Source organism: Cinclus cinclus, chromosome 15 (assembly GCF_963662255.1).
Source record: "Cinclus cinclus chromosome 15, bCinCin1.1, whole genome shotgun sequence".
NCBI classification, from domain to species: Eukaryota; Metazoa; Chordata; class Aves; order Passeriformes; family Cinclidae; genus Cinclus; species Cinclus cinclus.
Window position 1 is genome coordinate 15,373,720 of NC_085060.1, and position 24,333 is coordinate 15,398,052.

General features: G+C 39.0%; 1 protein-coding gene across 1 annotated transcript in view; it reads left to right on the forward strand.

Annotated features, from left to right (window-relative positions):
- Window positions 1–24,333, forward strand: part of LOC134050261 (connector enhancer of kinase suppressor of ras 2-like) — a 163,709-nt gene that overhangs the window by 73,293 nt on the left and 66,083 nt on the right. Inside the window, exons 3-6 of the mRNA XM_062503218.1 lie at window positions 6,026–6,228; window positions 7,477–7,564; window positions 14,230–14,271; window positions 16,797–16,916. Of these exons, the coding sequence (XP_062359202.1) occupies window positions 6,026–6,228; window positions 7,477–7,564; window positions 14,230–14,271; window positions 16,797–16,916 (453 nt within the window). The remainder of the gene's footprint in view (window positions 1–6,025; window positions 6,229–7,476; window positions 7,565–14,229; window positions 14,272–16,796; window positions 16,917–24,333) is intronic.

The following is a 24,333-nucleotide window of genomic DNA, read 5'->3' on the forward strand; positions in this document are numbered from 1 at the left end:
GGATAGAGCTTTTAAATTCCCCAAAATTTAGAGCATTCTGAAAGCTTTTGCGTGAAATACAGACATGGGACTGCAGCTCAATATTCAGGTTGTGGTTTCAAATGCCTTGGATGTGGTAAATTCCATGCGAGGTGCTGGAATTTCAGTCAGTCTTGTTTCCTTTCACCTCCTCAGCCAGATCTCCTGCTCTGCCCTTTTATTTCCCTTTTATATTCAATGAAAATTGTAATAGTCTCAAAGTGTCACCTAGAGAAAAAGCTCTGTATGCACCCATGTGTTTATATATTCATACATATATTTATATGTATGTATTACACCGACTACTCACACAAATGGCAACATGAGGAAAAATTACTGTAATTAAAAAGAAATCTGTTTTTAAGGTAAATTGAAATTATTACTTATGCAATATAAACTATTTAGCTAAAATTACATCCTGTGCCTATTAAATTTCAATGTGCATACATTATTTCTGTATCTGTATGTCACATTACAACAAAACAATTTCATTATAGCTCTACTTGTCTGAAAAAATGCAGGGGGGGAGTTTCCACAGAAGAAATAAACTCTTAATATACTGTAGGTATTTCATTCTTGGCTTTTAATCTTCAGGTGCTGGTGTTTACAAAAACTGATTAGCACTTGGCTATTTTTTCCCCATTATATTCATTATTTTTTTATCTTGATGGTGACTACAATAATTTGGCCTATTTTATCTTAGTAGCTAAAATTCTCCCAGATTGCTCTATTAGCATAAGATCCTCATTTGTGATGTTATTGCTTACCTGCAGTAAGGTGTGAGAACACCTGAAGCCATAGCTGAAGATTTTTTTTTCATTCCACTTCTTCGAATATGTAAAAATCTCAGATTTTATATTGTCAGCTGGATACAGAATTTGCTCAATTATTTAAAAATGGAACTTCAGAGTGTACAAAGCAGAAAGTTGTAGCTGGAATTGCGACACAGGCACAGGGCAGGAAGGGTCATGGTGAATGTGTGTTTAGCTATTTCTGCATTTTGGGTTTATGACATTAAAAAGAGGAAATATTTATTTGGAGACGGATTTCCTAGATTTCAGTTTCCAAAATTCCAATTTTAACTATAGAGAGTATTCAACAACTTTTCTTACATTGTATCTTTTCTGCACTAGGAAAAACAAGAGGTTCAGGGAAAAAAAGGCATTTTCTCCTGTCACCTGAATTCTACAGTTTCTGACAACAGCCACCTGTTTTCTGTACTTCAGAAAACCCAGTCAGGTGTGAAACCCTGGGGGGATTTGTTCCCTCACCACCTCCAATGACCCCAGCCCCCAGCACAGCAGCCCAGACCCAACAGGAGAGGGGAGCTAGGACAGAGAGCCTGGAAATGGAAGAATTGAGGGGAAACAGCTGAATTTTAGAGTTATCCTTGCACCCAAATCAGCTGCACACCTCAGCAAGAAGTGTCACAGCTTCATCCTGGTGCTCTGCTAATGAGATCCTTCCATAATCAGCTTGTCTGCCTCTGGTCTCACACTTGTGTTTCACTTGTGCCTCCTGAAATCCTTCTTGCCAGCTCCTGCCATGGAATTGCTGAGCTCCAGCCTGAAACATGGATCCGTCGCTGAATAAATCAGATAATCTGTGTAGCTTTTTTGAGAGTGTGCAGGTAACAATGCTGGCAGTGGAGATACACAAGTTTGTACTGTTTGATCTGTGCTTTTGTATGAAATAACTTCAACATTTAACAGACTTTTCCAGTCATCTGTGTTCAAGGTGTGCTGTTACTTTGGCACTTTCTGCAGTGTTCCTATCCAGGTCCCTTTTTCTGACATGGAGCATTGGTGACTTTAGGCAACTTTCTGTTCTCATCAAGTAGCTTCCTGATCCAGATTTCAGGATAATTTGACAGATTTTGTGGCTGTGTGGTTCTAGACAGGCAACATCTGGGGTCGTTTTAGTAGTCAGGATTCATTCTCTAAACTTTCTAAATATCCGTTTCCACTAATTGAGTCATTTGATGACAGAACAACCTGAAGCATCATGAAACAAAACCAGGGAATAGAGCAACCCTTGTTTATTTTTCCCTGCTCTTGGGATGAAAAATAATCCTGCCTATGCTAATGGCACCCTCTTGTCCCTTTTAGAGGTTTTTTTTCTTTTTTTCTTCTGTCTTTCTTTATAAACCAGAAATTGTATCTAGGATTTATAGTGGAAGAAAGAAACCACCTGAATCTCCTGCCAGGAGACAGAATTTTCCAGGCTCAGGAGCATCATTTTCATGGCGTGCCTCACAAGAGCAGCCAATATTTAGCACAGGGGGAGCAGAATGTGTGGCTGTGAAAGCTGAAGTCTGGCCTGGCAGCTGTGATAATGATTTAGTCTGGCAGCTCTGAGACTCTCTCAGTTACACCATGGAGATGAGGTGCCTACAGGAATTAGAGGAGATCTGGATACTGGCAGTGCCCTCCACGGGGCTCCTCACCTGCTTAATTATCGCCATAAACTACAATTCTTTGTTTTCAAACATGTCCACTGAATTAGAATTGATGCAGTTTAAATTTGGGAGGTACCCACTTGCTGACTCTTTTGTCCTCTGGAACAATCTCCTCCATTCCCCACCACTTTGGTGGCTGACTCTGGAAGCCCAGAAGAAGCCACAGCCTCTCCTAACATCCTGCCACAGTGGATTTTGGTGCATCAGAGCATCAGGATGCAGGAATACTTTCAAGGTTTATTTGTAAGCATGTTTTTCCCATTTTGAAGTTGATTACAGTCACTTGATTTAAAAATTAAAATCTTGGATTTAGACACGCTCAGATCTAGAGCAACCCAGTGTCTTCTACAAAGGCATTGATTTACTGACACTTTCATAACAGTTTTATCTTTTCCCCTTCATTGTGCCCCACTCAGGTAAACCACTAACTTGCATCAGCTCTTCTACTGTGCTGAAAAATTTCCTTTCATCATCTGATTATCTTTATGGATGTATTTTATCTACGTTTTGCTGCATTTTAAATTTTATGTTGACACTAATTGAGGTTGTCACTGGCATGTAAGCAATAAACTTCAAGATAAAGCAAAGAACTTGTTTGCTAGGTGGATTTCTTCACACACATTTCCTGCTCAGTCCTCTGTGTTTTCCAGCGACTGGAGAAGATCTCTCTGGCTGATTACCCTTTCTGGGATCTAAAATACCCTCTGGTATTTATAGAACCAGTGATCAAACTGTGTCCTTTCCTGCTTAACCCCTCCAAAAAGCAAAATGACAGTTTTCCAGAGCTTTTATTCAATAACAAATTATTGGGAGATATTTTATTTTTCTGCTTGTTCCCACGAGAATAAGCAACCAGGACGATCTAGTTCATCATCCTTGTAATGTGTTGCTGAGTGTGCAGAAAGAAACTTGTTCTGAGGGGAAAGCAGGGCCTGCCCAGCTGGTTGAGAGCTGGAAAAGGCATCCCAGAGCATCCACTTAGTCATCATCTTGGCATGAGTGGAAGTCGAGAGCAAAACAGAGTAGGGGAGGGAATTCCTTCAGTGCTTTAATAAAAGAAAGATTAGATGTGATACTAAACACGTGACACACTAATGTCACATACAGCTTGCTCTTCAAACTTTTCCAGAAGGGAATGAATTTCTTTGGTCACGCTGTTCCTAACTGTGCTCTATTTGTTCTGGGGAAAAAAATGTTGGAGAGAGTTTTTTCTCATCAGTAACAATTTAGTTTTGAACTGGATGGTCCGGCCCCTACCATGATGTTTTAGCTGTAATAAAGGGCTGATGATCAAATAAATTTTCTCCCTGGTATTTGAATCTAAGCTTTAGCTGTCAGCAAAGTGTTTCATTTCTCAGAGTTTTCCCTCCAAGCTGGAGGGAAGGCTTTGATTTATTTCTCAGGGTGAACTTTGACAGGGAGAATGGCTGGCAGGAAAGGCACTGTCCCCCGTGCCAGCTGTCAGAGGTCCAAACCACTTCACCAAGTGTTTGTTTGTGCTTTGTTTGCTTTCCATACAACCCCTGCTTATCATCTTGTTATTGGTCAGTATATTTCCCTTTTCGGGAGTTGAAAATTATTATCTCTTGTACTAATAGCCATGTTAGCATCTGTCAAGAAGTGTATTCTTTTCAATTCTTTATTTTCTGCTTTGAGGGAGAAGTTTGTGAAAAAATATTAATGTGTAATATTTATGATTAGTTGTCCTCTGTAATATTAGCATAGTTGAAATTAACAGAGGACAATCAATTCAGACTCTGAGAGTTGATTTTGTTTAAATGCTCTTTGAATTCTTTCATGTCCTACATCCAGTGGGGGCTGCAAGAAATCTGGGCTCAATTCAGCATGTTTGAGATTTTCTGTGTGAATTTGAATTATTTAATGGATTTAAACCATCTTTGTGCTTTTTATCTGGGCCTAAGTGGGGAATTGGTTCTGGTGATAAAAGGACTGAGACATGATTGAAGGATAAAGGGTAAAGGGAACTTGTGTTTGGAAACCTTTAGATTCAACCCTTCTCCCACCGTCAGAAATAGAACAATGGACAAAAATCCACTCAGAACTCTTAAATACAAAACCCTGTCACTGGCTGGAGTCTCTGAGCCTGGAGCAGCTGCTCCTACATGTTCTTCTGAGCAGAGCAGGAGCAGCACAGCTGCTCTCAGCAGAGGCTGCCCCTGTGGAAGCCCCTGAGCAAGGCTATGCACCACTGTGGGAAACAGAAAGATAGAAACTTCCACAGACACTGAAAGGTTTGGTTTGCAGCCTTGGAAAAAGCTTGGATTGATATAAAAATAGAATCATACAGATATTAAGTAGAAAAATTATAGGTTTATGTTTCTATAGTTGTAAGTAAGAATATGCCTTAAGTAAGAAACTGTATTAGGTAAGATGGTAAAGGGTTTTATAGTGTGGTGATGCAGTTGTATAGGGTAAGCTAAGAGTTTAGGTGTTGTAAAAGATTAACACAAGTGTGTACATGTGACAACAGCTTATTGGATAAAAGCATATGCAATGTGGCAGAATTAAGTAAAGGTGATAGGGGTGGGAAAACAAAATAAACTTCATAGCAACTTTCTATTGGATTAAAATGTTATATTGTGATGAAGAAACCCGTGACTACTTTGGCTATGGCTGAATTCTTGCTTCTCTAAATCTCATGACCTGGAGGCTGATGCATTTTGGAGCAATTAGTCAACTTTTGGCACAATTGAAGTCCCATCCCTTCATTTAAGGGGAAGATAATGGGCCATTCCTGGTTCACAGGGCAGGGGTGAGGGTGAAGGGATGCAGTGCAGTGGGACAGCTCCAGGCAGGGGTGACAGACACCCCAGCAGAGGGGTGGCACACAGAGGGGACAGTGCACTCCCTCAGCTGCACACCCTGAGAATGGGACTCAGCACATGGGATCCCTCCTGCCTTTCCCTGGGACGTGGCTGAGCCCACGTGAGCTGTGCTGGGCTGTGAGGCTGTGTCCCAAACTGGGTGCCTGCCCTGTGTCCCCAGCCAAATATTCCTGTTTCATCCCAACCAGATATTCCTGTTCCATCCCAACCCAATATTCCTGTTTCATCCCAACCAAACCATCCTGTTTCCTCCCAACCAAACCATCCTGTTTCATCCCAACCCAATATTCCTGTTTCATCCCAACCAGATATTCCTGTTTCATCCCAATCAAATCATCCTATTTCATCCCAACCCAAATATTCCTGTTCCATCCCAATCCAAATCATCCTGTTCCATCCCAATCCAAATCATCCTGTTCCATCCCAACCAAATCATCCTGTTTCATCCCAACCCAATATTCCTGTTTCATCCCAACCAGATATTCCTGTTTCATCCCAAACAAATCATCCTGTTTCATCCCAATCAAATATTCCTATTTCATCCCAACCCAAATATTCCTGTTCCATCCCAACCCAAATATTCCTGTTTCATCCCAACCCAGGTACCAAAACCACTCTCTCAGCCAGGGCCATCCAGGATGTTTCTGCTCACAGCTTGGTTTGTGTAGCTGACCACACGCTCTACCACTCTTCTTTCCCTCAGAATTATGGTTTGGAGACTGAAAACCTGAGGACTTTGTCTCACAAGCTGAACGCCTCAGCCAAAAACCTGCAGAACTTCATAACGGGTAGGAGGAGGAGTGGCCATTACGATGGCAGGGCCTCCAGACGACTGCCAAATGATTTTCTTACCTCTGTAGTTGACCTGATTGGTGCTGCCAAGAACTTACTCGCCTGGCTGGACAGGTAATTAACTGTTCCTCAATCCCTTGTGCCTGAGAATAATTCTTTGGGGAGTTCTGTATTTGTTGTCTCTTTGTCTCATGTACTCTTTTAATTCTAATATTAAAATGGTAGGTCTGAAATTCTAGCTTTAATTTTTTTAGAAATTAGTGAAATATTGGAAGTGAAATTTAGTACCCTTCTCTGTCAGGAGAGTGTTAAAATTTGCTCTAGATACCTTTTGAGATTCTTTTAACTGGATTTTGTGTGAAATGAATATTTCTGTGCTATTTTCACTGCCACAACTGGTAACATCATCAAAAATTTCAGAATGAAGGGCAAGGAAGGAAAGCTTATGGAGTTTGAGCTTTCAGCCATCAAAAAGACACAGAAAAGCTGGAGTTGAGCAGATCAATTAAGAATATTTCAAGTAAATTATAGTACTTGCTTAGTCTGAAAATTTACTGTTTTTGAGTAGGCTGGATGTGTTAGGTACAGGTGTGATGGTTAATGCTCAACCAGCCACTGGTGTGTTACATTCATGAGCTGAGAATTTGATTAAAAGTATCTCTGTGACTGTGGCAAGAGAGAAACCAAATCACAAACCAACATTTTTCTTGTTTTGGAAAAAAACCAACATTGGCTTGTTTTGTTTTGTAGTTATAGCAGTGGATATCTTTATCTGGAATCAGAATGCTCTGGAATGTATAAATGGTACCTTAGAAATCACAGTGAGAGTGAATCACCCTCCTTTACAGGATTTGTATAATCCTGGTGACATCTTCCTAACCTAATGCCAGCAGTCATATTCTCTCAGGCTATGACCTTGTCAGTTCTTATAAATTCAGACGGGGTCAGATTCAGCCAGAGTTTGGAAAGCCTGAAGAAAATCTGAGTGTGCAGGAAGCTGTGACTAAGTAAGCATTACTGAATTAAGGTGCTGGTTGCTGCTGAGGAGTGATGGCATACCAGAAATGCCATCTTTTTAATGCAGTACATAGAAAATCTGAGCTGTTTATGGTTATTTGAAAGCTCCTATTTCTACTCTCCGTAAGAATCAGGACTTCTGATATTCTGGCCAAAATTCAGTTTACGTCCTGCCTGCATTTTTTTTCTTGTTTCAAATATTACAAAAGTTGTGAACTTGCTGCTGGAGATTGCCATGATTTGGCATTTCTGTGCTGTAGAACTGATCTGTGTATTGCATTTTTGTGCCTGTGGTGTAAACTGTGGTCCCTAATGCTCCATAAACCTGTCCTTCCCTTGTCCCAGGTCTCCGTTTGTCAGCGTGACAGAATATTCACTGCTGAAAAACAACATTGTTCAACTGTGCCTGGAACTAACGACCATTGTGCAACAGGTAGGAGTGGCTCTCTGCTCCGAGTCCTTCCACATCACTGCTTAAAAACTGCAAAAGGAAAAATAACTACAGCTTTTACATCACCAGAAAAGTTGTTACAGCATCACCTCCCTGTTTTTCCCATAATCTCAATTTTTGCGGCTCACAGGAAGATTTTTGGTCTTTGGTGATCCTCCTGGACTGACTGAAGGATGGTGAGAAGTTAAAAATAATCCACTTTGCTCTTGAGTGAACAAGTTCATGTCAGGTGATTTTTCACCATGCAAGTGTTACACAAAAGAACAAAGCCACCGTGGGAAACAGTTTAACTACTGCTAGCAGGTTATTCCAGATTAAAATATGAATAATCCCAAATGATTCAGGGATATAATACATACAAATATATCCAGAACCTGCACTGTGGCTTCTTCACTGAAAGGAGAGCCAAATTTTTTTAGGGATGAAATACTCATGAAATATTCTTAACATTAAACAAAGTAACTACAGAACAGGTAATGGCAGCAGTGTTATCACCACTGACACTCATTAGTTAATTGTGATATGGTACACTCCACTAGTACATTAAAATAATTTATCTGGTCTTTAGTTATATCTATATCTATATCTATATCTATATCTGTATCTGTATCTATATCTATATCTATATCTATATCTATATCTATATAGCTTTATATATCTATATCTATCTCTATCTCTATCTATATCATATCTATCTATCTCTATCTATATCTATATATCTATATATATCTAGATATATAGATATAGATATATAGATATAGATATAGATATAGATGATATAGATATAGATATAGATATAGATATAGATATAGATATAGATATAGATATAGAGTTCTATATATATGGAATCATAGAATATCTTGGGTTGGAAGGGACCCACCAGAATCAAGTCCAATTCCTGGCCCTGCACAGACACACCAAAAATCCCACCCTGTGTCTGAGAGCATCGTCCTATCCCTCCTTGAACTCAGGCTTGGAGCTGTGACCCCTATAACCATATAATATAATAAATAGAATAAATAGAATATAATAAGTATAGTTAATATGATTAATATAATAGTAACAGTCTCTGACAGTGGCTGTCCCTGTAGTGAGACAAGAAGTTACACACAGGTACTTAAAGACTGAGGGTAAATTAGTTTTACAAATATTTACAATGAGCCACTCCCCTTGTGAGCTGAGAAAACACTGATGAGTGTTACTGGAATATATAGAGAGGTCAGAGAACTTGCAGGGCTGTCTTGGAGTGAAGAAAAGGAGGAAGATGAGAGGGTGAAGGAGGGAAAGCAAGCAGAAAGCTTAGCTTAGGCTCCAGTTTTGTAGGGACTTTAGGCTGGACCTGTGTCCCGTGCAGAGAACTCCCCTGCCTGCCCCTGTCCTGTGCTGCCACAGATTTCCAGGCACCCTCCCAGCAGAGCAATCTCAGAACTCCATTTCAAATGCTTTTTGGAGCAGTAATGGAGTAGTAGTTCTGAAAACTTTCTTCCCCCCCGCTCCACTTGAATTTTATTTCAGTTCTTGGAGCAAACGAGCCAAGGCTGATAAACATGTCATTGTGTTTTACACTATTATCCTTAATTTATAATATTCAGCTTTATTCCTCCTGGAAATCTTGTCCTTTATGCATTTTTACGGCAGAAAACAAAGACCTTTTTTTCTCTTTTCTTAGTTTAGAAATTCCTGTGTCGGCATTTAATTATTTATGTTTCTTTATTAAGCTTTCTCTTACAAGGTGCTTATAGCACTAGGCTATTTTTGATTTACAGACTAAGCAAAATGAACTTCTCTACAGTATAAAAATGTCCAAATTCTGATTCTGTCCTTCAGCTGATATTGCACTTTGTCTGTGTGAGTTTGATTTTTCTCTGTGGTCCAGGTGAAAATAGAGTAATTTTGAATTGCTGTCTCCACTTCTGTCGTTCATGTCCCAGCTTTTGGCAGATCGAATTCTCTTCTCCAATGCCAGCAGAAGTTTGGTTCTTTATTTTTTCCAGTTCTTTAGCTCCAGTCCCAAAGCTGTCCTCCTTTTGACAACTTAAAAACAATCTTTTAGCATAAACTCCAAGTCATTCCAAGATGAAAAATGCTTGGTTAGTTCTACAGGTTACAAATAAAGTTCTGTCTTTTCTTTATCTTATTGTCACATCTGGCTTGTTTGATGGTTGTCTATTAAGATCTTTTTATGTTATATTAAACTTAGCACCAGAAAGAGCAGATAAAACCAAATCAGTCATAGAGAGACAACTTTGCTGTCACAAAATCTGAGGAAAATTGACCTTAATGTGTGAAAGCAGAAATGTCTCACCTACACCAGAACTGCAGGCTCAGCTGTAGGCTGGAATGTGAATTAAAAGGCATAACTAATAAGAACCTGGGTCTCAGATCCTTTCAGATACTTCTTGTTTTATGAATGACATACATTTTAAATACCTCATTCAGCCAGTGTGAAAGTAGCAGTCAAGGGTACAGATTTAGCACATTAAGTGAGGAATGTCTTTGACATTTTGTGCAAATTGAACACGTTTTGTGTGCACAACTTGCAGCTGCCACTCCAGGTGAATTTTCTTAACAGGGGACATTACCCTGTAACCTTAGTTTAATATAGAAAGTGCTTATGAATCTTCATGCTCAGATGTCCTGTGTGATCTGAGTGACTTAACCTTAGATCAAATTTATTTCAATGTATTATTATTATTATTATTATTATTATTATTATTATTATTATTATTATTATTATTATTGACATCCCATGCAAATGCTGTGATGAATAGCCACTTATTTAACTTTAAACAGCATCTGCTCATGCTGGTTGAAAGACAACCTCATTCTCTAATTTTAGAGGAGTTTTAGAGCTGTCCACTTCAGTTTGGAAGTGCACTTTATTCTGCTCAGTTTTCTTAACCCTTTTGATCACCTTCACTAAGCTATTGTTAAAGAACTATGTCATGCACAGAGCTGCAGAAACATCCTGATTTTGAGGTGCAGTGTCCCATCAAAATGTGTTTATAATAATATGCAAAAAAGCACATTAGAACAGGGCATTGAGCTGTTTGAGCACTCTGAGTTACAGCTCAGTTTCAAGGTGCACTCACTCCCCTGCCTGCTCTGAGATGGAATCCACCAGAATAACTGAATTAAATTTGGGTTTGGTCACGCTTTAGCACCAAGACTGCCCTGAGGGAAAGACAAGTGGAGGAACTGGGGAAGAATAGGTTTGGATTTTTGTTCATAAAATGCAGCCATTGGTTAATTTTTCATTGAGTAGGAAGAGTTCCCCAGTCCTAGTGGCAGCTGGGATTCTAATTTTTCCTCATTATGTCAAAGATGTTTAAATCTGAGGTAGATGCTTTTGATACACTCATTGACCAGCAAGAACAAACTTTCTCTCAACAAAAACTGTGTCTTACCAAAGGATGTCAGCACAACTCAGCCTGACTCTTTCCAACAAAAACCAAAAATTTTGCTTGCTCACCCCTATACTACTGATTTATTAACCTCACTGAGATAAATTCAGATACCTTACTTATAATGGATTTTTTGTCCTATTTTTAGCCAAGTACTACGTTTAGGATGAAGCATGGTTTTTCTGGGTTTTTTAAAGCCATCTAGTTTGCACTGCAACTGCTAGGAATTGTTGTTCCTTAGTAACTTCTGTACCTGGTGTAAATCTTAGATGAGCCTCCCCTGGGAAGGTGGTTGGACCAGCTAACCTCCAGAGGCCCCTTCCACCTGAATTGTCCTGTGATTCAGCAGCTGCCATGCAAAACCTGGGTGTTATTTTCAGTTTGAACTTTGCAGACTTCAGCTTTCAGCCCCTCCATCTTATTTTGCTTGCATTTGCTAAAGAACATTTCATCGAACATCTGTTCACTCTTTTCTAAAAATACACTCTGATCAAGTCTCTACCTTTGAAATGAATCAGTTCTGTGCATTTGCCATTGTATGTTTGCCTAAATCCGGGGCGATCTCTTTCTTTTGAACAACCAAATTTCAGAAGTATTTCATTTTATGCATGCCAGCAATGTATTTTGAAATATCACTTTGTCATATCCACCACTCAAAGACTGCTGTAAGAACTTTCCTGTGCTGTTGGGGAGAAATGTTTCTTTATAGGGGTCTCAGTTTCTTTTCAGTAGTTGGCTTAACTCACTGTTTTATGGGACTGAGTTAATGAATTAAATATTTCACACTTTTTACATGTTAGTTAAACATCCTCAGGAACTTGCCATAAAACATTCTTTATGGTGCCTGCAGATTTGTGTGGCACTTGCATTTTTCCCTTCTTTCAGAATTAGAAATTGAAATTTTGACTAGATTATGGATGAGCACAAGTCCCACTGACCTTTTCTCTCTATGAATATGCAGAGGAGCAGTTTCACTTTATCAGAGACCAAGGTGTGCTGCACCTTTCAGTTTTGGATGTTCAGGGCAGTGCAGCTCTTGCCTGGTTTGCAACACTGCTCCTGTGACTGGCTTTGTAATTCCTGGGTTTACCCTTTTACAGAGGGGAAATAGAACACAGCTACTTATTCAAAGGTTATTTTAAATTTTAAGAACAAATATTTTTATCATGTCATCTTGCTACTGGAGAATGTAGAAAGAATACGACTGTAACTGTTATTTATTTTCTAAGAAAAATAGATCAACATCCTATAAATGGTAGTCCTGGAAGATTATTTTTTTAATGAGATCCCAAGTGCATTGCTATGTATCAGTGAAAAATAAATCAGAAGAATATTGTGACCTACATATCTTAATATTTAATATAACACTGCAAGTGCTTTTAACCTCCCAGTTAAACTAGTCTGATGTATTTTTTTAAAAAAGAAAGTCAATATGCATCTATTTTGGAAGGAATCCCAAAGCCATTAACATTTTTCATGCTAATGTTATCTTGAACGTGCAACATAAGTACAGCTAACATTAATTCTGCTCTACAAAACAGTAAAATTTCAGTTTTACTGCACGTAAGTCTCCTATTCTTTGACCTGAAGTAATTAAGTTTGTTCAGAGAGAGGTTCATATTGTATTTCTAGCACAGAAATTAAAGGAATAATTTAGACAGGAACATTAGCTCTGAAGTCAAGCTGGAAGCCCTGCTGTGATCATTTTGTTCTTTTGGTATGTGGAGGGTTAAAAGGAGATGGTGGATGAGCTGTTTGAAGTGTGCAAAACTTGTAGGAAAAACTGCCTTGGGCATTGCCGGCCAAACTGACTAATTGAATTCTTTTTTGTGCTCTAGAAAATAACAGTATGAATACAGAGGAAACATCAAAGGGATACTTGACCATGAAACGTTAATATAAATTCTTCTGTGTTGCTTGGTGCTCCCAATCTTCTGATTCCGACTTTCTTATTCTGTAGCAATATTCTTTAAACTGTAGTCACTTAGAAATTAATTTCTCCACAGGAGCGGCAATCCTCCAAAATAAATATTGACCTTCAGAGGTGAGGGAGGGGCAGTTCCTTGGGCTCAGGGTTTGGAGCAGCTGCCTCAGCCGGGCTCAGGGAAAAAGTCCTCAAATGGACACCTAAGGGACAAGGTTTGGGAGCTGGATGGGAACAGCCTGGAACAGTTTGGGCTGTTGGAAAAGGGGAGCAGAGACCTCCAGAGCCTGTCCCAGCCCAAACTGAGTGTTCAGGCACAGGGAACGAGGGGGCTGGAATTGTTACGTGCGAGTCTGAAGCGATTAAATCTTGTTGCTAATACATTAAGATCCAGTAAAAAGAGGAAATCTCATGAGCTGGAGGGAATCTTAAGCAGCTTGGAGGGATATCACAGAATATTCTGAGTTCCAAGGGAGCCACGTACGGAGTCCAGCTCTTAAGGCAATACAGGGATGGAACCCTCAGCCTTGCTGCTGCCATCACCAGGCTCCAACCAACTGAGGGAATCTTAAATTACTTGAAGGGACCTTTCAGGAATTATCAGTAAGTTAAATTTAACTTGAAAACTTATTCAAGGAAAAAGACTAAATACAGAAGACAGGTTTTTCTTAAATTATCCCGTATCTTGCTCTGTAAAAAGCCTTTTCCAACATGGAATAGCACTTGGAAAAGGATTTAACAGTTTCCCAACATAATAATGGGAGAGGGAGCCCTGGCCAGGGCTGCCCTCAGAGGGAACCAAGACCTGGGGAGACCCTGTTCTAATCTCACTCTGCTTGGAAGAGATATTTTCCGTATTTTTCTTTGTATTTTATGTTTTAGCAGAATATAACCTGAGATTTGGAGTGGCAGGAGGAGGCGGGGCAGAGCTGCAGGGGATGGTTCAAACCCCAAATTGGCTGTGTCCCAATTTCCAGAGGGTCACATTGGGGGAACTTTCCAACATTAGTAAGTAATAGAGGCAGTAGATCCCTTAAAGCAATTTGTATGGTTTGTTTCATAAAAGAAAATACATATTTTAACCCCTGTAACAGCACTAAAGCAAAAACCAAGGTAAGGGTGGCACTGAAATTATGGAATGTAAGATTGATCATTAAAATGATAGCTGAAACAGGAAAATGACAACTCCAAAAGTAACAAGTCTTAAGGTTCATCAGGAATATATAAGAGATTGTTCGCAGCATAAACCCTGCTTTCCTTTCTTATTAGGAAATTTAATGTGACATTCATTTAATTGGTTTTGTTCTGTTTTGCCACAGGATTGTACCGTGTATGAAACAGAAAATAAAATTCTTCATGTGGTAAGTAATTCTGCTTTGGTATTCTCTATTTTTACGCCACACATGGTAATGATTTTTTTTTTCAAAAATAAGGCTGCTGTAGGAAAATAAAGTTCGTAAGTCTTTGGCAAAATTTCTGATGAATTGTATCAGTTGCTAAAATTAAAGTTCCTCACAGCAATGTTCTCTGTTATGGCTACAGTTCATTACAAATACAAAATTATTGGTTTAGGTTTAGAAGCTGCACAATACTTGTACAGTTAATATTCCTACCAGAATGGCTGGTCACATCCACAGACCTGGTGCATCACTGCTTGTCAGACTGAGCATTTTGTGCCTTCAGAGCTCAAAAAAATCTGATGACAAAGGCCAGTGGAAGAATCTTATTCAAGATTATTGATTAGATATTGGCCTTTAAGTCCAAATACTTTATATTTTCCTGGTGCCAGCACTGAAAACCTGTACTGACACTGAGATAGAGTAAAAGCCTGTGGTGAAAGGGAGCTCTCAAAGGATTTACAAGTTCAGATAAGCTTTTGACAAACTCTGCCCAAGTGCCTGACTCGTTTTTTCTTCTTTTTTTTTTTTTTAAAGCCTTTTGCACATACTCTGCTTCCAGCGGGGATTAAAATCTATCATAAAACATTGATGTGCTGTTAAATTTAGAAAGCATACAATGACTTTTAGGAAAAAAGAAAAAAAAGAGAAAAAAGAAAAAAAAAAGAAAAAAAAAAAAGCTTATTATTGCAAACCTGGGTATGAATTGAACTTTTAAAAGCACCTGATACCTTCTTGGATTTGGGGTGTGTACGCACACACACACACACACACACACACATATACATATATATATATTTATACATAATAATACTAATATACTATACTATAATATAATATAACAGTATATTATATATATTTTTTTTTTCTTTTTTTTTACAATTTTTCGCCCACAGTTCAGGTGTGTCAGAGACACCTTCCATAGACCAGGTTGATTGAAAACTTTTATTATAAATGTATTTTCATGAGGCAACTCTAAGGTTAAAGCATTACAGTGGAAAGTAGAAAGTGTTGTTCTCTCTGGGATTTAGTCTGCATCTAATCTGGGCAAATGCTCTCAAATTTTGAGGCATAGAGAGGTTTTCAGTTGGAAATTATGGTAGTATCTTGATTTGCCAGTGATTTAAAAGCTGGATAAAGAATGTACTCACACCAGAGATTTTTTGAGTTTCTCCATCTCTGCTGGGAGAAGGTGAAGCCCAAATTCTGCTCAGGGGTTCTGGCCCCGAATGTATTGAAATGTTTGTGGAAATGGTGACCTTCAGCTGCAGTCCCACACACCTCAGTGGGATGCTCTGCATCTTGCAGCTGAAACAAACTCCAGATGCCACAGCCAGGGCTCCAAGGCTGTCCTTGGATTTCCAGATGAGTAACTGCACAGTGAATGGAAATACAACCTATAAATTTAGGCAGTTAACTTATTCATTGTGACAACTTTATTTCTTTAACTTCTGTGGATAGTGTCAAATGAGATATTAGAAAGCCTCATGCTTTTGCAAATGCCTGAAACAAAACTTCCCTGAAGGGATTTCACTGGAATTTTCTATAATTAGGAAAAATGAGAGTACAGTCCCCAAAGCAAAATAGATGCACACAGCAGAGCCTCGACCGGAAACCCATCCTGAAATTCTGTTAAATGAATTCTTTCACATCAGGTTCAAATATTTTTAGGCATAGACTTTTTGAAGGAATGTGCTTTAAGCACCACACGGAAATTTGGGAATAGATCTTTCCACGTGAATGTTGTCTGAGAGTTCAGCTCAGCTCCCCTCTGACCCACAAACTTTGCTTTGACAGATGGGTTTAATTTGTCAGACTCACTGCTACTGTCCATGCAATGGGGCTCCTGCTTTGAAGGTGTTTCTCTGCATTTGCATGAAGATTTTGAGACCTTTGGCTGTAAGGCAGGATAACAAAATCATTGCCTTGTTGTTGTGATGTAGAACATCAGTTAAAGGATGTGTTCGAAGATGCATAAGAATTTTACTTCAGGAAATGGGTTAACTAAGGCACTTCTCTGCCAGGGTAATTTGTAACAAAGGAAATTTTCCAAGCTGAAGAGCAGAATTCACCTAATTATCACAGTTGGTAGAGATGATGTCATTATGTGGTAGCCAAAATAGGTTATTCAGTTGCATAAGACATTTATTTTTACATATTTCACTCAACTTCCATTGTATTTATAATCACAAGGATAAAGTTCATTTGATTTCTTTTGTTTTTGAAGTGTACACAATGTGGAGAGGTCAGATTAGAGATACAGATATTCTTCTACAGCAGAACTGTACATACATACATGTACATTTTCCTGACATTTATGGATATTTTCTCTTCCCTTAACCACTTGCTCTTGACTTCCATACACCTGTAGTTTTTACAGCGCTAAGAATTAAAATTATCTGTTTATTCTTAGTTCTTAGAATAAGAACTTCCTCACTTGGAGTTCCAGTTTCATACTGGGGATTCTATTGACTTGCTTTTCTTTGCAGTGTAAAACCCTGTCTGGGATTTGTGACCACATCATTTCCCTCTCCTCTGACTCTCTGGTGTCCCAGTCAGCACATCTCGAGGTCGTTCATCTCACCAGCATCATGCCCAGTGAGGGCTTGGTAAGCAGCAAAGCAGTCTCAGGTTTAACTCTTAGAGTGCCCAGCACAAGCCTCAACTCTTCGGGGTGATTTGGTTTTTGAATTTAGCAAGAAATCAAAATGTATTTTCATGTAATGCCCTCATTTTTTTGGTAAGCTGAACCAGATTTCTGAAGATGGTTTCATTGACATTTATCTAAACAAAAGGAGTGTTTTGAGTTTTTTAAAATTAAAACCTGTTTTACCTAGGGCTTCACGTGTAACTATATGGGTAGTTAAATCCATGATCCTTTGAAAACCAGATTGTAGTTTTTGGAATGTATTGAAACAATCCCCAAATGCAAACACATACAGATAAAATTAACTAATTTCATTAATGTGCTTTCAAACTAATTAATCAAAAATCTGTGTCTTGGACTTGCATAAATGGAGTTATATGCCTCCCTAGTGATAAGTTCAAATAAAACGTTCAGAAGTATCAACCAACAATCAGCAACAGAATAAATCTCTTTTATTTGTAAATTGTTGCTCACTGAGCAGCCTGGTTGGATGGCTCTGGACATCTCAGCTGCTCTGCATTAGTGGTGGGTCACAGCAGTGAAAAGTTCTGCAGAATTATGTGGCTACAGCTTTTAAATATTAATGTACTGATACTCCTTTTGACAATGGATTTTTGTGACATTTTAGTGGTTGGTGGGCAAAGATTTCTGCTTCTCCTCTGCAGTGCCTTACTTTGCAACCATTTGATGTTGGTGGGCTGTAGGAACGTAAGGACTGTGCTTGGGAACCTAAGATCCCAATAAGACCTGGAGTGGAAGGTGACCCTGTAGGCACTGGGATGTTCTTACTCTCTTCAAGAGCCTGGCTGATTTTCCCAGCAAAATCTCCTAGACTGCCTTCAGCTCCCTTCTCAGCATTCCTTTTATTTTTATTTTCTCCCTACAAGAAGAGTAATTCAGGAATTCTGCATTGAAGGAAGCAGATGTAGGAGGAAAAAAAGGGGGAAGTAAGGAATGAAATTGGCAGCCATGAGGCTTATCCACAGAAAATCCCCAAAATGACAAATTAGAATTCATTTGGGTGCCACTCTACACCTTGTGACATGTTTCCTGTTTGTAATTCAGCGTGATTTACAGATTTTAAATTTCTGTTAGTTGAGACACTTTGTATTATTTCAACATCTTCCCCTTTGTTCTGACATTGAATAGCAACACACGTCATATGCAAACACTGTCAGAGTTACAAGGGCATAATTACTCTGAGGTATGCATATTAATCTGAGAATGACATATTTTAATAACATGAGTGGGTGTTGTGAGACTGCACAAGTTTACTTTATTCTTAGGCTGATTTAGTCAACAAAGCACATTACCACAGCATAAACCACATTTAATTTTAATTCCGTGATCGCAGATGCTCAGCCCAGTGTGTAATCCCGAGCACAGATACAATTTCCTCGCTGTGCTGCTGCATCCTTATGGCCAAACGTGTTCCCTTTATGGCCCAGTTTCCCCTCTAGGTCTGATTTCTGGGTTAGTGCAGGGTACCCAGGAAATACAGGTCAGTACATTTGCAGGAGATATGCTGTGAATGTCCCAGGGCTTTTGACTTGCATTAGGATTACTACGCCCTGCAGGCCAGCACTCTGCATGGCTTTCCTTTCTGTGCAGAAATGGGATGTATTTCTGCTGGTCTAATTAGGGGAAAGTTCATTATCAGTGCTGCAGAGAAGGTGAACTCAGAGATGCATTTTCCTCAGAGATGATGGAGCACGATAAGCAGGGCTTGGGGTTGTCGATGCTTCCCATGCAGGGATGGCTCAGGACCCAGGACAGGGGGTAGACTGCTGGAGTGGAATCTACCCCAAAACCAGCATTTTCTGTGGGCAACTGAGATTTCCTGGTGCTCAGGCTGAGGCAGGTGTCTGTCAGGAGCTCTTGGCAAGAACTGCCCATGAAGTGTTGGAGTGTGATTTAAGCTCTGGAGCGGCCAAGGTGAGAGTTGTTGGCTGAGATGTTGACTTTTGTGTGGTTCCCATTCCCCCTTTTTCCTGGTAGAACTTGAGGCAGGCAGGACCTGAGCTGGAATGATCCTGGCTGGAAGAACCCCTGTGTGCTTCTCCATCCACAGCGTGCCCGTGAGTTAAGAGCCAACAAAAGAGCAGTGAGTGGGCATTGCTGACAGAGGACATGAGACAAACGCTGCAATCAGAATTGCCTGGAAATTTCTCCCTTTTTGCCCCCTTTTTTTCCCTTAGATGAAGTGAAATCACAGTGAATAAGTGAGTTTTCTGTGCCTAATTGTGAAGGCGCTGTAACGTGTTAGGTTGGAAAGTTCCTTGTAATCAATTTTGCTGACACTGTGTTCTGTTTAGAAGAAAATATGAAAAAGGACTATAAATGGGAATAAAAGAAAAATCATGTGAAAAGGAAAAGAAAACATTAATCAGAATCAAATATAGAACAGAGTAATGAATTACAAATGGCTTTCTCATGATTGTATAGCAGATTTTTTCCACAGGATAGCTGCTCCATTCAAGAGAAAAATGAGCACTATTCAGTAAATGGAAAGTATTCAGAATTCCATTTTTATCCTTATCATTCAGTGTAGGGGTTGAGGCCTGATTTACCACACTTCAGCTAAGCTCTGCAGCCCCTGGAGTTACTGATTTCATTGTGAGTTTTATTTATTTTTTATATGGCCTTACTGAGTGCTTCACAGACACTAATTAATTCATCCTCACAACACACTTGCGAAAAGGATGCTGTAATTTTTGTTTTAGAGGTAGGAAGCTAATGCACAGCAGTTGGTGTCAAAATCACCAAAAATGTGTTTTTCAAGAGCGGCTTACTGTACAATTTTTCAGAACATTTGTTACCTTTATAGCATAAATTTCAAACGCAGGCTCTCTTGGGTTTGAGTGTAGCTCTGATTTTTGGAGTTACTGAGAACAGGGTTCATCCCAGGTTGGCACCTAGAAAGCAAACACAATTATTTACAGTTGGAGGAAAGTCTAGAGTTTTTAATCACCCCAATTTATGAAAGAATACAACTGTCTGGAATGATATTCAGCTGACTAAATTATGAGACTTCCCAAATTTTCAAAACTCCATTTCCAAAATTTTTATTTCATGCCTTCTCATTTCTTCCCCAAATGAGCCAGGAATCCTATTGACATTGCATAAGCTCACACATAAACAGAATTAATTTCCAGGTCTGAGTCCACACAGTTGCTGCATGGAGTCAAAACCCCTGCAGGGCAGTGTCTCTATGTTTAATTGTGTAAATAAATTCTGGATCATAAAGCATTTTCACCAAGGGACTCGAAGTTTTTGCAATGTGCATCTTCAGTTCCAGCATTTTCTAACTTTTTGTCTGCACTTTTACGAGCTTTAGAGTCACCCTTTGATTTTTTTTTCTTCTCTGAGATACCTTCTTTTGCATTCAGCTTTATTAAAAAGTAGCCTTATCTCCAGCCTTCCCAGGACACTCTGTGTGCTCTGGTTTCCTGGTAGTTTGCTGGACAAAGGAATTTTCATTGGGAACACTGGGTTTGGGTTTCTGTTCCAAGTCCTGGGGACTGTGTTTGCATCTTGATCTCTGCAGGCATTTGTTGGCCTCCAGGAATAGAATAGAATAGAATAGAATAGAATAGAATAGAATAGAATAGAATAGAATAGAATAGAATAGAATAGAATAGAATAGAATAGAATAGAATAGAATAGAATAGAATAGAATAGAATGCTTTTCCCCCTCTTTTCTTCCATTCCTTTCCCAGCTTCATCAGCCAAACTGGTTCCTCCTTTCCTTATTTTGCCACTGACTTTTCAGTTGCAAGTACTGAAATGCCCTCCATGTATTTTCTATTTCATTTTGAAGTAACTTTAAGGATTGTAAAGCACTTTTTCTCCTGAATTGTAGTACTGGGTATGGTAATACCATTCATATCTGAAGTGCACAGCATAATCAGCACGAACAAGATGTCTGGAAGGCAAAACCTTTGTCTCAAACAATCAATTTGACAAACTTTAAATAAATTCCTGCACTAAAAAAGTATTAAATTGTGAGAATCACATTAGCTCTGGCCAAACACTCACAAATAAATTTTTTTAAAATCGAATCAAATAAAGTAACTTTGTGATTTAAGAAAATTGCCTCCCCACTTTAAATTTTTTGGCTTGATGGATCCACATAAGCCCTTGAGCCAGGAGTTAGTGTTGCTGTTGGCAGCTCCTGATCTTGCTGCTAATCCTTGGGGATGAAGGTTGATGAAAGGCTGGGAAAACCTTGCTATGATTTATCTCCTTCTATGCCCAGAGCCAGGTTTGGAGCAATTTTGCTGTCACATAAGCAGGCAGTATTTTCTTGGAGATGTTGGATATGGAGATATGGAATGGGATCATAGAATGTTTTTTGAGTTTTGGGGGTTTTTTCCCCCCCTCCTGCTCTTGGATGATTGGGGATTGTCCATAGTGAGAGATTATTACAGCCAGTATTATTTCAAATGATACTTTTTTTTTTTTAATCTTCTGAACTTGATGTCCAGCTCATATATCCAAAGATACTTCTGTGTAAAATGCAGTTTTAATCTTATTTGATGAGATTAATGGTTCCTCTTAAGCAGGAGATTCTAAACAGGGAGGCAGTTGGGGTTTTATTGTTTGGGTTTGTATCTTCTGATGTCTGTGGAATGTTTTCTTCTTTCCTTCTGGAATAAAGGAGGACTTTTATCCCCCTTCCTTTCACTTTTTTTCTTCTTTTTCTCTCTGTTGTCTGAACTTCCCCCTGCTGATAGAAACACTGTGATCTGACACACTTTAATTAAGATGTGCATTGCTAATATCCAGAGCCTTCTTGATTTTTCTGCAGAGGGAACTTTTTCATTCTAAGAATTTAAGAAAGCAAAGATTGTGGGAATAAAATTTTTTATGAAGCCAGCTGTGTAATGTTGGAAAAACAAAAAAGCTGAACAAAGAGCCAAGCTGTCACATGCACAGAACCTCCTTTATGGAGGATTATTCATCTATCCAGTGTCCAGCTACCCTTTCAAATAGTGCTTCTCTTTCTGTGGCATTTGTAATTTAAGGTGATGGAAGCCAATCTTTCCCATTTTCACAAGAAAGGAATTGCAAGGGAGGCAAGAAGAAAAAGTAAAATATGAAGGCAGCTTTTTTGTGGGAATATGCCTGGCCTAAAACTGTCAGGGTGTTCATCTAATTATTTAGAATTATTTTTAAAAGCTTACAGAAACTTGACAAATTTCCATCACGCTTGACATATAAAGGTACTCATAGCCCAAAAGCCACAACAAAATCAAATCTGCTTATACAGAAGAATAAAAGAAGTAACTATCTTAAGTATTTTGAGAAGTGGAAGTTGTCTTGCAGAAAGGAAAGTGAGGTGTTTAAACTTGGGCAAAGGACTGCAACATGTGAGGCAGAAAAAAAAATTTGAGAGGGACTTTTTAATGGTATGAAATTTAAACAAAAAATTCTGTCACCTTCTCAAAGCACTATCATGGCATTTGTTTAAAAGCACTTTTGATTTCACTTTGATGGGTGAAATAATATTAAAGAACCTTTTCTTGTGGGGCAAAATGTCAAGGGGTGTAATAGTTCCCTGGTCATTTGTAGCTTTGCAAAAATCTGCATCTTTGCTCTCATTGCTTCCCTGTGCTGGAATAATTGTTGACACTTAAAAACACACTGCTGTCATTCTATCCTGGTTAATTAACCAGATGATTCTGCAACAAAAATTTTTAAGGAAATTCCCCTGACAACTGGATATGCTGTTTTCTGGGGAAGAAGTCTTCAAAATGTGATTTTAAATGGCTGATGCTGTCCCATATGTTTTCAAAGGTCAGATTTTAATTAAAAACCTTTAATTCACTTTGTCTCTAGGGGACAGTGGCACTTACTCAGAAGCAGCCATGTTTCTTGATTTGATGCCCGAGAAACTTTTCCTTGTTCTCTAACATAGGTCAGTGTTATTCTTCAGAGTTTTCGTCTGACACATCAGTTATTAAAGAGCAACTATTTATTTCTAAATGCTCACCAGTCTGAGCCATATTCACAGAGTGAGAATCCTTGACTTTTGCCTTATCTCGAGATAAGGGGTTCAGCTTGTTGTTATTCTCTGAGATCATTGCTGACATTCAAGAATAAACCAGAGAGACTAAAACCCCATTCCTGGGCGAGAAAAAAAAAAATCCAACAACAAACAAAAAAAAGATTAATCATTTTGAAAAAGGACTCCAGTGATATTTTGGTTCTAAGGGCAGGAAACTGGTAAGGGAACAGAAGGAACAGGTTGGGCACTGAGTCAGGGATGGACAGAGCAGAGTAGGGTGTGATAGGGAAGGATGGTAGGAAAGACCTGGGAGGACAGGAATGGACATTGCTGAGTCTGCAGAGCAGGACGAACACACACACAAAGCTGGGAGGAGAATGGAAACTGCAAGGAAAGAAGTAGGAGAAGCCTCCAGAGCAGGACTCACATGTCAGAGGTAGGTGCCACTCTGACACATTGGCCAAACCTGTGCATGTACCTGGGCACTCCCAGGGCACCAAACAACTCTCTGGGTATCACTGCCTAACATGAGCCATATGAAGTAAAAAATTAATATAAAAACTTTTCTCATTTTTTACATAAAATCTTTCCAGCTTTTCAGGTAAGAGATATATAAGAGGGATGCTCTGCTCCTGCAGTGGTCAATATAAAACAAGCTCATTGTTTTTCTTTTGGGAAAACAAAGATGAAAGCTCTATGCAGGATAATTTGAAGTCATGAGTCATTCACTGACATTGTTTGGTTTTTTATATTTTCTTAAATTTTAATAACAAGGATGAAAGAGCAGATAGCAAAATGTAGGGTAATTCTGTGTGATTGCTCAGGTTTTATGTCTCTCCGATGGCATCTGTTGAGATAAAATTATAATTTGAATTTTTCCAAAAATACACAGAGATTAACAAGAGTCTAAGAACTTTAGAAAGAAATAGGTGGTAAAATTCAGTGAAAAGTTTAGCACTGTGTCCTCTTGTGGCCTTAAAGATTTTAATCTGTTGGGTTTTGAGCGGGGAATGAATCTCGTCAAAGCAAGTAGGATGTTAGGACTGTGATATTAAATTTGATATAAAAGTGTGGCTGGAAATGTGTTCCTGAAGTTCACCAAGTGCTAAAAGAGCAGGAATGTTGTGTAATGTTCTTGTGAAAAGTTCACCGTGGAAATTCAGCATAACTCACACTAGATGGACAAAATGTCTGCTCCAGATTTTTAATGGAGATTCACCATCCCATTGTCCATGGGAGCCTCCCGTTTTCCAGGATCCAGTGCTCCTGTTTGTGTCTTGGAGATGGCAAAGAGAACTTTGTCTTTAGCTGCTGAAGGGACCACTGAGACAACAGAACAGCAATCACTAATAAAATTAAACAGCTCTAA